This window comes from Phyllopteryx taeniolatus, chromosome 17 (genome assembly GCF_024500385.1).
Source record: "Phyllopteryx taeniolatus isolate TA_2022b chromosome 17, UOR_Ptae_1.2, whole genome shotgun sequence".
NCBI lineage: Eukaryota > Metazoa > Chordata > Actinopteri > Syngnathiformes > Syngnathidae > Phyllopteryx > Phyllopteryx taeniolatus.
In genome coordinates this window covers 15987384-16002177 of record NC_084518.1, presented here as the reverse complement: position 1 = coordinate 16002177, position 14794 = coordinate 15987384, and the positions used below count along the sequence as shown (strand labels likewise).

Here is a 14794-nt window from a genome sequence, read left to right as displayed (position 1 = left end):
GTCCTCCAATGCAAGGACCTTCACAGGCATACTATTCTCTCTAGCAACACAAGACCATGCAATCATGTGACATCACGAGGATATATAAATACAATATTGATTGTTGTTTGCTTGGCGTGCTTTGAATTGCTTCTAGGGGGACAAATAAAGATTTTTGAATTTCATAGTTTTCATATACAGTACCGTGAAAAAGCATTGGCACCCATCTCAAATTCTTATAATTTTGCATAGTTACCCCACTTAAATGTTTAAGATCATCAAACAAATGTAAATATCAGACAAAGATAACCCAAGTAAACATAAAATTTTGTTTGGGTGGTTTTATTTAAGAAAATACAACTAATCAAAGCTACCTGGCCCTGTGTAAAAAAAATAAAAATAATGTCCCCCCGCCCCACCCTTGTTAAATCACTAATTAACTGTGGCTAATCTCATTTTTTAGTTCATTTTTACTGACCATACCCAAGCCTGATTAAGCCTGTTCAATCAAGAAATCACTTGACTAGAATGTGTTTGACAAAATGAAGTTAGTCAAAACGTCTCAAAAAGCTGCAAAAAAATGCCACAATGCAAAGAAATTCAAGAACATAAGAGAAATAAAGTAATTGACAAACATTAGTCTGGAAAGAGTTACAAAGCCATTTCTAAAGCTTTAGGACTCCAGCGAACCATGTTGAGAACCATTATCCACAAATGAGAAAACATGGAACAGTGGTAAACCTTCCCAGGAGTGGCCGGCCAAGAAAAAATACCCCAAGAGCACAGTGATGACTCATTCAGGAGGTCACAAAGGAAGCCAGGACAACATCTAAAGAACTGCAGGCCTCTCTTCCCTCAGTTAAGGTCAAGTTTAAGCACACTTGGGTTCTGCAGCAGGACAACGCTCCCAAACACACCAGCAAGTGGACTTCTGAATGACTGACAAAATAAAGGTTTTGGAGTGGACTAGTCAAAGTCCGGACATGAATCTGATTGAAATGCTGTGGGATGACCTTAACAAGACTGCTTATGCTCGAAAATCCTGCGGTGTTGCGGAATTAAAACAATTCTTCAAGGAAGTGTTAGCTAAATGATCTCTACAGAGATGTAAAAGACTCATTGCCAGTTACAGAAAACACTTGATTTCAATTTTGCTGCTGAGGGTGCCCCAACCAGTTATTGAGTTTAGGGTGCAATTTTTCAGACAGGACCAGATAGCTTTGAATATTTTTTCCCCCTTAGTAAATAAAATCACCATTTAAAAACTGCATTTCATTTTTACTTTTACCCTTTTTCTGATATTAATGTGTTTGATGATCCTAAATATTAAAGTGGGGTAACAAACAAATAAGAATTTGAGAAGGGGGCCAATACATTTTTACAGCACTATAAATTCATATACTTGTTCAGGACACAGTAAAGAAGCTGGACCAATCAGAGGTGCGCAACGAGGACCTGTCTGACACGCCGGTCATTGGTATCTATCTGACCAATGACCGGCGTGTCAGACAGGGGAGGCGCAAAAGTGGCGAATCGTGCTCTATTCCCTGTGACATCACTGTCAAGTTACTACGAGATGAAAAACATTCCATCTGTGGTAAAAACACAAAACCATTATCTACCATAACCAGACACCACAATAACCCTAGAACCGCAGTACCCCTAACCAACCATAACGCATAACCTTAACCCATCATTGCCTTAAACATAATATACTCTACCCCAGAAGAAGGCTAACCTGAAGCTACCAAAACCCTAACCCACCCTTACCCCAACTCTAACCAAAACATTCACCCATCATAGGTCTAACACTAAGCCCTACCCCAACTATAACCTTAGCCCCGAAATTAAACTCTAAACCACTCTAACCCCAACCCTTAAATAAACCTAACCCACCATGTGTGTGTAGGCCAGTTGCATCAGTCGTTGCTGACATTTGGCCACAGCACCAGGAAGTTGATGAGGGACGTGATGGAACAGCAGCAGAGGGCCCTGAACGTCCTCAGCAGTCAGGTAAGGACACGATTCCTACCCACAACCCTTAACTTCCTTCTCTAGTGATCCACTTTGTACACATGATGTCATTCAAGGTAAATGAGGTCATGAATAAATTGCAAGCACTCAGCAATGAAGTACAGAGGAGCAACACGGAGATGTACCCCGTCAAACCATCACTGTTGCATGGTAACCACACACACCTGATTGATCTATCAATTGATTGGTTCATCAGTTGGTTGATTGAATGATGGATTTGTTCAGGGCGAGACTGTAGTGACATTAAGGACAGTCTATTGTTCGTTGTTCCCAAGATTCCCAGTGGGATTTATATCATCCACCCAGAAAACTCTGACTCATCATTTGAGGTAAACCACCCCCAATTGCCCCACAGCAGTCACCCACCATCAATCACTCCTCACCTGTTACATAGCACCCACTACCAATCACTCCTCACCTGTTGCTCACCACCAATAGTCCCTAACCTGTCACGACCCACGGATCACTCCTCTCCTGTCGCCCAGCAACAATCGCCTCTCACCTGCCCCCCTCAGGTCTTCTGTGAGATGGACTACATGGATGGAGGATGGACAGTGATGCAGCGCAGGACAGAAGGCTTGATAGACTTCAGAAGAACTTGGGCCGATCATGTTGACGGATTTGAACACCTTGCAGGTTATCTCTCGTCTTGTTCTTGGATCCTCGTGATAAGCTAAGATAAAACAGACACATATTAAGACTAGACACAACAGGAAAAGAAAGAAAATTACAAGACAACACAGATGGCACAAGACATGACATAAGGACGGGTCAGGAAATGACAGGAGAACAGTACAGGACAAGATAGGATAGCACAAGATAGGATAGGAGAGGAAATGGCAGTATGGTACAAAACATGATAGGAAAGGACAGGACAAATGATAGAAGGTAAGAGGAGGCAGGGTAGGGCAGGACAAAAAAATAACGGGATGAGACAAGACAAGACAGGACAGGTACAGAAAGAACATGAAAAGACAGAACAACACAGAACAGGACAGGACAGGGCAAGACAGGATAGCACAAGACAGGACTAAAGACAAGGCAGAAATGGACAGGACAAGACAAGATTCAATAAGACAGGGCAGGAAATGAAACAGCAGGACAGGACAGGTTTGGACAGAACAAGACCGTAATAGAACGGGCAGGGTAGGCCTTCAAAGACAAAATTGGACGACACACAGGGCACAACACAATGGTACTTTACACAACAGGACGGCACAGAACGGGATGAGACAAAACAAGACAGGACGTCTCTTCAGGCCCAATAAGCACTGTGTGTCTCTGTGCAGGCGAACACTGGTTGGGCTTGGGAAAAGTACTCAACATCGTGAAGCAGAAGGAGACCCGCTTCCAGCTGCACGTGGCTTTGGTGTCACATGACGACGTCGCGTCATATGCATCCTATGATGATTTCAGACTGGATAATGAAACTCACTTCTTCAGCATACACCTGGGCCGATACGCAGGTAGTGCAGGTCAATAACCCCCCAAAATATGAACAAGTTTGGTTTCAAACACAGGGTGGTCCAAAAGTAGGTATACACAAACACTGCAACACCACACAGATTTTCATTTGCATCAATTTCAATAAAAAGCAAAGGGTTAGGGCTCCAAAATAAGGTTTCAAGGTAAGGGTTTTCCTGAAAGGTTTTGTGTTTTAAAGTAAGGTTTTAAAACAGGGTTAGGATTTCTAATTTGGGTTTCAAGATAGGGATAGCGTTTCAAACTGAGATTTCTAGCCAGGTTTTGGGTTTTAAATCACCTTTCCAAGCCAGGCTTAGCGTTTTAAACAAGGTTTAAGGTTCCAAATTACAGTTTCAAGTCAAAATGGGTGTTGAGCAGTTTCCTTCATCCCTGCTTTCCCTCATTCCATATTTCTTTCAATCCTTTCATAAGATTCTAGTTTCCTCCCTTCCTCCATATACTTCCTTTGCTTCTTCCTTATGTTCTAGTTTTCTTTATTCCTCTATTCCTATAGCTCCCGCCCTTCTTACTTTCACCCCTTCCTTCTTTCCTTTTCTTCCATCCATTATTCCGTCCTTCTTTCATTCGAACTTACTTGGATAGTATGAAAGGAAGGAATGATTTATGCTTACTTTCTACCTCCCATCCATCCTTCCTTCTTTCTCCCTTCAATCCTTTCTACCTACCTTGCTCCCTCACACTATACATTCCTCCCTCCCTCACTCCTTCAGCCCTTCTTTCCTTACAATATTCCTTCCTTTAATACCAACCAAATTAGTCCTTTCCTTTATGCTTCCTTTCAACCTTCCCTCCTACATACCTTGCTTCCTCCCTCATTCACTAACTTCATACCTTCCACTCTTCATCCTTCCTTTCATACCATTTTAGTTGTCTGTCCTATCATCCTTCCTCCCTCCCTCACTCCCTTCCTTTCGTTCATAGTATCCAACACTCATTCTTTTTTCCTACCGTTTATAGTCACTCTCTTCCTTCCATCCTCTATTCCTTTATAATCCATATTTTCTTCAAACCTTCTATCCTCCCTTAAATAAGTGCATACCTACTTTTGCCCCCGATAAATAGCTACGTCTGTCATCATGTGCTTGCAGGAGACTGCTTCCGCAGCTACGACCAGGACCAGAACCAGGACACGGCCCCGTTCAGCGCCTCAGACGTGGGCAACGATGGCTGCAATCCCTCCTGTGAACTGGGTGACGTCAATGTGGAGAGCTGCAGTGCCCGCACAACCACACGGGGTGGTGGTTCAACCAGTGCGGCATGGCCAACCTCAAAGGATCTCCGGAAGGCGATGGTGAGCAAAACCAGGGGCCTCGGACATGAATCCTGTGGGACACCTGGAGGCACCAGGGAGTGGCCCGCAACATTAAGTCAGTCAGCATGAAGATCAGGAGGATGCCAACCAATAACTGAATTAAAATATATATATATATATATAAATAGCGGGATGTTTTTGCACATACAAGTAATAAAACACTTTAGACTGCTCCCAGTACTTTTGTCCATACGCGAAAAAATACTTTGTGCTTGTTTAGAGTAAACCTTCTCCACCAGGTGGTGTTGTTTACCTTGCAGCAACCAAATGAATGGCCTCACACTTCAGTGTCTATATTCTTTTACATTTATTATTCTATAAATGAACCTATGATTGATGGATTTGAATGAGAAGCCATCATATATTTATAACATGTAAAATTTAGTTTGAAATACAGGATATTGTTAACTGAATTGCCTAAAAAACAACTTTTGTGCTCTCACAACTGGTGTAATTAGTACAGTACCAGGTTACTGTGCACTCAGCATCATTTGATTGACAGCTGTTAGTTATGTTACATTAAGCAATGTTATGTTACGTTATGTTAAGCTACATTACAATAGATTCCACAATAATTACAATTACATTTGGCATAAAATGGGGCCAGAGAGGGGTCATTTTTTTAAAGATCCTTTTAATAATATTCTACTGTCAGGTCATACACTGCAAACTGTACCTTTAAGTTAAGTACACTAAGTTGTTGTGGTGAGTACTAAGCAATGGTACATGAAGTTTGATTTCTCTACATTATTTTACATTACATTACAATAAATTATATTAGGGTTAGGTAATGTTATGTTCCGTTGTGTAATGATACAGGAGTACCGTAACAGATTACTGTGCATTCAGTAGCGGTTAGCTGTTTTGTCATTAAATCAAGTTACAGTACATTATATTACATTACATCACTACAGTCACATTAAGTGATGACATTAAGTTGTATTATATTGTTATGTAATGTTTTAAGTCAGAAAAGGGTGGCGTGCCCTCTCCAGGTTGGGGATGAGATCTTGCCCCAAGTGGAGGAGTTCAAGTATCTTGGGGTCTTGTTCACGAGTGAGGGAAGAATGGGACGGGAGATCGACAGGTGGATCGGTGCAGCGTCTGCAGTGATGCGGACTTTGTATCGGTCCGTTGTGGTAAAGAAAGAGCTAAGCCGACCCTCACCTATGGTCACGAGCTGTGGCTCTGATTCGGATGCCTCCCGGACGCCTCCCCGGTAAGGTGTTCCGGGCACGTCCCATCAGGAGGAGACCACGGGGACGACGCTGGAGAGACTACATCCTTCGGCTGGCCTGGGAACGCCTCGGGATCCCCCCGGAAGAGCTGGAGGAAGTGGCTGGGGAGAGAGAAGTCTGGGCGTCCCTGCTAAAGCTACTGCCCCCGCGACGCGACCTCAGATAAGCGGTAGAAAATGGATGGATGCATGGATATTGTTATGTTTCATTAGGTTGTTACATTGTTTTGTCAAGTTGCACTATATTATGTTTGATTTAATTACTATGTTATATTACGTTCAACATCATGTATGTTCCATTACTACAGTACACACGACTCCTGTGCAGTCAGCACGGTTTGAATGCTGGGTGATGGAACCCTAAAGACCTTAACTACTTATTGAGTGATGACACATTCCACCACTCTCCAGGTGTTTGCCCGCCCATTAACAATGTATATGCTTGACTTTTACAGTGTTTACATTGACACACGGCATACGTTCTGCTCACACTTTTAACCAAAAACTTACATCACTGACTTTTGTCACCGCTTGGAACCCTTCCCTCCCCACTCCCTACAACTTCACACCACTCCTCAAATAAAGATCGATGCCAAAAAAAGTCCAAAATGTGTCATCTTTACCAATCAGGCCCTTAAAAGGCAACCTGGTGCCACAATCTGCACATCAGCGGCCCAGAGGCCTTATCAGATCTCCTCATGTTGATGTGATGAGGTGTTATGTCTTCAATGAGAGTTTATATGTATATATGTGTAGTGCAAAGTGGGAAGCCGTTTTCCCACAGTGGACAAGGATCCGTGCAGGGAAGACACAGGAAGCAAAAGTCTGCTGGGAATTTGGACCCCGAGGAATCTCATCTGCTGTTCATCAGCCATCAGTCAACCCTTGCGCGCACATGCACGCACACAGACATGCACGCACACACACACAATCACACTGAAGTGCAGTTTAAAATAGCTGTACAATGTCTGAACATAAAAAAAGAACATTTGAGGGGATATTTTTGCCAATCAACACGTTTTCATCAATGTGACTATTGACTGAGAACAGCACAAGAGTGAATTGACCGCAATAGAACAGAATAGAAAAGAATACAACACACACACATCAAATGAAATTAATTAAAATAACTGCGTATGGAAGGGCATCTGGCGTAAAACCTGTGCCAAACAAATCATGTAAGTGACTCGCTGTGGCCCTCGCTGATGTAATAAGCTGAAAATCGCAACAACATTAAGTTATGCTACGTTACATTAGGCAATTTTAGTTTTGCTTACCTTTAGTTAAATTATAATATATACAATTAGGTTGAATTAGCTTCGTCAGTTACAATTAATTATGTTACGCTGTGTTATGTTACGTTACGCTATGGTACGATAAGCTATGTATACATTGCATTGTGTATATGTCACACTACGTTACAATACACTATGCTATGTTACGTTCATCTATGTTGCACTATGTACTGTATACACTGTGCTATGCTACGTTAAGATATGTTACATTACACTATGCTACTTGATTCTGTGTTACATTGCACTGTTATGCCATGCCATTTTACCTTACACTATGTTAGGTTGTGCTATGTTATTTTAACGTACAGTTGGTTAGTTGCGGCACGGTGAGCGACTGGTTGGCACATCTGCCTCACAGTTCTGAGGAACGGGGTTCAAAGCCCGGCCCCGCCTGTGTGGAGTTTGCATGTTCTCCCCGTGCCTGCGTGGGTTTTCACCAGGCACTCCGGTTTCTTCCCACATACCCAAAACATGCAGGCTAGGTTAACTGAAGACTCTTAATTGCCCCATAGGTGTGAATGTGAGTGTGAATGGTTGTTTGTTTATATGTGCCCTGCGATTGGCTGGAGACCAGTTCGGGGTGTACCCCGCCTCTCGCCCGAAGATGGCTGGGATAGGCTCCAGCACGCCCACAACCCTGGTGAGGAGAAGCAGAACGGAAGATGAATGAATGAAAGTTGGTTACCTATTACATAAAGTCAGGGTATGTTACATATGTTACTTTTGGTTATGTAGCTTTGCTACAGTATGTTACGTTTCCAAACGTTAGGGTAGATTTATTCCAATTCGTTACGATGAGTGATGTCATGTTAAATTAGAAAAGGATAGGTTAAGTTTTACCACGGAACATAAACAACGTCTGCATAATTTAATAAACTGTCCTTGTGAATACAAGGATCATAAGGAGTATCCAAATAACTAAAAGTATAGCAGGACCATGAAGGATGCATTCTTTCTCAAGGAGTCCAACAGTGAAGAAGGAGGGAGGGATGAAGGGATGAGGAGAGGGAGGGGAAAACAGTACTACCACACTCTTGCTGGTGAGATGATCCGTTCAGTCCGTCTGATCTCCTCCCGGGATGAACCACAGACAGGCGGCGGGGACGGTAACCGCTCCAAGCCCGGACAACCCGCGGGCCAGAAGCCAGGACAACCTGCTGGCATACGATGACATCCCAGAGGATAGCCGATGGTTTGGGTGAGTTTACCCCTTTTGTACCATTGTGTTTCGTACCATTTGTAGACACTACCATGCAAACTGTATGGGTAAAATCTTAAAACTCACAAAGTTCAGTTTTGTTTTAGGCGTTTTTGAAGTGAAATTTAGCAGCTTGTAGGTATCCCGTGTGTTTACAAGTCAAACATATGACCAATAGATATGGCGTGTTTATGACTTTCTGACAGCCACAGCCAACTGGTGGCTCGTCTCAGCACTGTCAAGCGCCGCCAGGCACTGCGGGGCCCGGCCCACATGTTCACCGCACCGTCCGTGGGCCCCTCTGAGGTGGAGCAGCGCTTCCTGGAGGCGGCCGAATACGGCAACATCCCCGAGGTGCGCCGCATGCTGCTGCATGTCCCCCACCTGAACGTCAACACGGTCAACTACATGGGCCAAAACGCCCTGCAGCTGGCTGTGGCCAACGAGCACCTGGAGGTGACTGAGCTGCTCCTGGGGAGGCAAGACCTGGCTCGGGTGGGAGACGCCCTCCTGTTGGCCATCAGTAAGATAACAGGCTTCATTCTTGGTAGTACCTAACCCCAATATAAACCCTACTCTAAATCTTATACCCTAACTTTAATCCCCTAACCCCGTAATCCTAAACCCGAGCACTTATCCCCTAACCCTTACCCTTATCCCTAATGCTTGACCCCTATCCCTAAACCCAAACACTTAACCTCTAACCCTAACCCCCTTCCTCACCCTGACCCTTAACCCAAATCTAACACCAATCCCCAACTAAAGTACTTGTGGAATCAGCACTTTTTGTTAGTTAGTTTTTTCCCCCAGGCTACTCCCTGGTTCATAAAGGATGACGGTAGGATTATACGCTACTATTTGCAAAATATCGAGTTTGACTTTTCCCAAACCGCATTAGCCTAACACTGACACCCTAATCGAAACTGCTATCCCTAACTGAAAACCTGACCCAATAGCACAAACATAAACACCTCACTATAACCCTAACCCCTGAAAAAGAGATAGTTGATACCACCAACAAAAATGAAAAAAGGTGGAATGCTGTATTTTTGTTGGTTTAGGCTATGACCTTGGTTCACAGAGAATGATGTTAGGAATGTACAGTTGGGACGCTATTATTTTCAAGACTCAAGTTTGACTTTTGCTTGCACCCCAAAGCTCGTTGCTTATTTTAAGGTGGCTCAATTTCAGTACGTCTTTGTTACATTTCCAGCCACATGAAGGATACAAGTAGACCAAATAACACTGTGGACATTGCAGGTAAGGGTTACATCCGCATCACCGAAGCCCTGCTAGCACACCCTTCGTTCCGAGATGCCCATCGTCTGACGGCCAGCCCTGCTCAAGTGGACATGCTGGATGACTTTTACGCTTATGATGAGGACGGGAGAAGGTAAGCCATGTAGGTGGGAAAAATCTCTGGTTGGACCAGGGTTTCCATGATTAGGTCCAACCCTGCTCAAGTCGATTGGAGTCAGTCAAAGACACTCAGTCCATTTCCCAAGGTGTGAGTCTTGACATTTGAGTCTTGAGTTAGGATTAGGTAGTGGTGGGCTGTCAGGCAATGCCTTCGCTGCTGGCCTTAACACCGCAACACAAACATCAGAAGATTTCAGTCTCTATGTGCTACCATGTCAATCTTATCTGCCCAGGTCTAACAAGTAGTGCTGACAGATGATGTATGTGGCACAATTGCATGCTGTTATTTGGGTTTTGGTATAGTATTGATGGTTTCTGTAAATGTGATCGTGATGGTATTAAGAGGTAGATTAAGTCGGGAAAGTATCACCGAAGGCCAAGGTACCAAATGCACAGCCCGCCACTGAGATTGGAGTTGGTTCCTGGTCCTCGCAACTGATCTGTCATCTCAATCCATTAAGAAACTCATTTCTAACCTGGCTCTGCATGGCTTTGAACGCACCCGAGGTTCTCCCACGATGTGACTCCCGTGATCCTGGCGGCACACTGCCAAGAATACGAGATCGTCCACACCCTGCTGAATAAAGGGGCTCGCATTGACCCGCCCCACGACTACTTCTGCTGCTGCAACTCGTGCAACTACCAGCAGCAGTTTGATTCGTTCAGCCACTCGCGCTCCCGCATCAATGCCTACCGGGGACTGGCGAGTCCGGCCTACCTTTCTCTGTCCAGCGAGGATCCGGTGCTGGCTGCCCTGGAGCTCAGCAACGAGCTGGCCATGCTGGCCAATATTGAGAAGGAGTTTAAGGTACCTTTAAATAATAATACAGTTAACCCCCACTATATCACAGCTCACCATTCGAGCACCCACGTTTTGCCTCTTATTTGGAGAACTGTGCAAGAGAGAGTGAGAATAGGTGCTAATAAATACTTTAAAAAGTGAGTGTTAATAGGTTTGTGTGTTTTAATAAGTACACGTCTCTAAAATGTGTAGGAGGGGTAAAACTATATAAATAGGTTTTTCATATGGTGTCTGTTTTGCGGATTTTCACCTATCACAGGTTGTTCTGGAATGTATCACCTGCAATAAACAGAGGTTCACTACAGCCCACGTGACATTCAAATTATCTCATCCCCAAGGATATAAACATCTACATTTTTTACATTCTACTGCCAAACTGACTGCCAACTAAAGATTCGAGTAAAAACAAGATGTTTTATGACACAGATGGGAGACATAAACAAAGATGAGGGCTTCGATCTTATCTCAAGAGTGACATTAGCTTGACGTGTGTATAAGAAATATATTTGAGTGTTTAACTTGGTCATCTATTGATGCAACCCACATGGTGTCTTGCATAGAACGACTATTGTCGCTTGTCCAGCCAGTGTAAGGACTTTGTGGTGGGCCTCCTGGACCTGTGCCGCAGCACTGAGGAGGTGGAGGCCATACTGAACGGGGAAACCGACTGCGAAGATAGCTACGACCCGCCCGGTCGCCCTTCTCTCACACGCCTTAAGTTAGCTATCAAATATGAACTGAAAAAGGTCTGACTGGAAGGGATTGAGCTTGATTTGCTGCCGCTATGCTAACTATACTTACAATCATCTCTCTTTTTCAGTTTGTGGCCCATCCCAACTGCCAGCAGCAGCTACTGAGTATTTGGTATGAGAATCTACCTGGGCTCAGGCAACAGACCACCGCTATCAAACTCCTGGTGGTCCTGGCAGTGGCGATGGGGCTACCAGGGTTGGCTTTGGCCTACTGGATTGCGCCGTGCAGTAGAGTAGGTTCCACAAATCATCTCAAACGTCCATCCGTCCATATTTCTTCCTGACTCGTCTTTGCCCATCAGGTGGGGCAGGTGATGCGCAGCCCCTTCATGAAGTTCGTGGCCCACGCCTCATCTTTCACCATCTTCCTGGGCCTGCTGATACTGAACGCTGCAGACCGATTTGGAGGGACGACGTTGTTGCCCAACATGACCCACTACCATGTACCAGAAACGTCCCGACTGGGCACGGACCCAATGCTGCTCTACCGCATGACCACAACACCATTCACTTGGATGGAGATCCTCATCATCTCGTGGGTTATAGGTAAGAATAAGACAATGCAGAACTAGAAGACAGGCGGCAGACTAGGGTGCGAATACAGGCTCTGGCCTTTCTATGTGGAGTTTGCATGTTCTCCCCGTGCTGGCGTGGGTTTTCTCAAACATTCCTAAAACACGCATGTTAGGTTCATTGAGGACTCTAAATTGAGCTTAGGTGCGAATGGTTGTTTGTCTATATGTGCCCTGCGATTGGCTGGTGACCAATCCAAGGAGTACCGCTCAAAATCAGCTGGGATAGGCTCCAGCTCTTTCATGACCCTAGTGAGCATATTGTAAATGCTGTAGAAAATTGATGGATGGATGGAGCTGGACTGTCACCTCTTGTCCTCCTGCTGCAGGAATGATCTGGGCCGAGGTGAAGGAGATCTGGAGTCTGGGGCCTGGGGAATACCTAGTGGAACCGTGGAACTTTCTAGACTTTGGTATGCTGGCGATATTTCTGGCATCTTTCAGTTGCCGCTTCTCTGCCTTGAGACACGCCAGCTATGCTCAGACTTTCGTAAATGCGCATTACACCAACCTGACAAACGTCACACTGCCTCCAGAGATACTCTACTTTACGCTGGGTAGGCAAAATAAAATCGCGTTGCCAGCCAGGTATGCAGACTTTAAGTATTCCAAACAAATATGGTACCCTGTATTTTGCAGCGAGGATCCACTGGTTACCGTCAGACCCCCAGCTGGTCTCCGAGGGTCTTTACGCGGTGGCGGTGGTGCTAAGCTTCTCCCGAATCGCGTATATCCTACCAGCCAACGAGAGCTTCGGGCCTCTGCAGATCTCCCTGGGCAGGACGGTGAAGGACATTTTCAAGTTCATGGTCATCTTCCTTCTGGTGTTTCTGGCCTTCATGATCGGCATGTTCAACCTGTACTCCTACTACCTGGGTGTCAAGCAGAACGACGCCTTCACCACGTGAGACTTTTGCATTTTTCTCACAGCAGACAGCGATTCAGGTTAAATATTGTGATTGTGGTGGTTTGATTTCACAACAGCCTGGAGGAGAGCTTCAAGACACTGTTCTGGGCCATATTCGGACTGTCCGAAGTCCGCTCGGTGGTCATCAACAACGGGCACAAATTCATCGAGAACATCGGCTATGTGCTTTATGGCGTTTACAACGTCACCATGGTCATTGTGCTGCTCAACATGCTCATCGCCATGATCAACAGCTCCTTCCAGGAGATCGAGGTTTGACGGATCAGACACCAAATCACTGAGGCGCATCACACTTACTAATATTTATGCTTCGGAGAAGTAGAAGAATTTGTAAAGGAGGAAAAAAAGGACAAAACACATGATAGTGTCATTAGTCAAAGTTGTTATGGCATCTAGGATAAAACATTCCCAAAAATGTCAAATCAGCATTATTTTTAGGTTAGCATGTTAAGGGCTATGGTTTGGGTTAAAGATTTGTGTAAGAGTTCAGGAGTAAGGGGTTTTAAAGAATGTTTTTTTGGAAAGAGGACCTATAGTCATCGGTGCACAGGCCAACTAGAGGCGGGTTAATTTCCACAAACTTAGTGAGATTTATGCATGACTTATAGTCTGTAGGGTGTAATCATAAGGGAAGTTAAAACTCAATTGTTATCTGAGTGTGGGTGTGTGTGTGTGTGGGGGGGGGGGGGGGGGGGGGCAAGCAGGCAGTGGTGTGCAAAGGGGAGGCGAACGGGTGAACCTTAAGCCATTGGTTTAGGGTTAAGGTTAGAATTACAGTTTATGTTAGGGGTAAGGGTTTGGGGTTAGGGGATAGATTTTCATGGATAGAGTTAGAGGCTAGGTTTGGAGGTTCGAGTCGATATTTGCGCACATGGGGTTAGGAATACAGGTATGAATGTGCAGCCACCAACCTGTCATTTTTCTCTCTCATCACCAGGACGATGCCGATGTAGAGTGGAAGTTCGCTCGGGCCAAACTCTGGTTCTCCTACTTTGAGGAGGGACGAACCTTACCGGTGCCTTTTAACCTGGTCCCCAGTCCCAAATCTATGATGGGCCTGTCCAAAAGCGTCAAGTCTCTGGTGCTGCAGTATGTGAGAAGACAGAGCGACGACAAACATGAGACGCAACTTGACAAGGTCACTTCTCACTATTCAACAATCCTACATCCTGTATATGTATGACATAATATTTTTTATGTTTACATATTGTTTTTAGATGGGAGAAGGGAAAAATTCAGCTTTCAGTGGTTCCACCCGTCCCTCCAGATACCAGGTGTCATCCCTAGAACTCTTTCTATTATTTGGGAAATTTTTACAAGGCTCATATTTAACATTTTTTAGAAGATCATGAAGCGTCTGATCAAGCGTTACATCATCAAAGCTCGAGCCGACCGGGAGAGCGACGAGATCACGGAAGGTGAGCTCACATTGTACTAAACAGATTTGAAAGGCTATGTCCATATTTTTACAAAAATATTATTTTACTTAGGCGAGTTGAAGGAAATCAAGCAGGACATCTCCAGTCTCCGCTACGAGCTTTTGGAGGAGAAGTCTCAGAACACAGAGACACTGGAGGAGCTGATGAGGAGACTCGGCGATATCACCACAACATCCTGATTATACTTTATTTTTATGATTGTAATTGAGTTTGTTTATATTTGTGCGGTTTGTAAAGACTTGTGCAGTCCAGCGGGTGTATCTGCAAAGTATTTAAATGGATCACAGTTCGTATGAATGTAGTGCAACAAATAAACATGAGACAGTGAACTACAGTGATAAT

The 14794-nt window shown here is 44.6% G+C and overlaps 2 protein-coding genes across 3 annotated transcripts; both read left to right on the top strand.

The window, feature by feature from the left end:
- The first annotated feature begins 962 nt into the window (after positions 1–962).
- angptl5 (angiopoietin-like 5) lies at positions 963–4908 on the top strand. Its single transcript, XM_061752679.1, is given in 9 exon segments — positions 963–1028; positions 1390–1576; positions 1889–1992; positions 2070–2163; positions 2239–2342; positions 2529–2649; positions 3303–3488; positions 4587–4715; positions 4718–4908. Coding segments are annotated over 9 exon segments (1182 nt in total).
- Positions 4909–8398: 3490 nt separating this feature from the next.
- LOC133467403 (short transient receptor potential channel 6-like) lies at positions 8399–14781 on the top strand. 2 transcript variants are annotated; one of them, XM_061752244.1, is made up of 14 exons: positions 8399–8540; positions 8747–9063; positions 9801–9933; positions 10467–10767; positions 11322–11507; positions 11582–11746; positions 11816–12059; positions 12415–12642; positions 12725–12989; positions 13070–13265; positions 13951–14151; positions 14231–14287; positions 14356–14431; positions 14504–14781. In XM_061752244.1, the coding sequence occupies exons 1-14, from the start codon at positions 8422–8424 to the stop codon at positions 14629–14631; spliced, it is 2616 nt and encodes an 871-aa protein (XP_061608228.1). In that variant the 5' UTR covers positions 8399–8421; the 3' UTR covers positions 14632–14781. The 2 variants fall into 2 exon arrangements, with proteins under 2 accessions (XP_061608228.1, XP_061608229.1); XM_061752245.1 differs by lacking the exon at positions 11322–11507.
- The last annotated feature ends 13 nt before the right edge of the window (positions 14782–14794 follow it).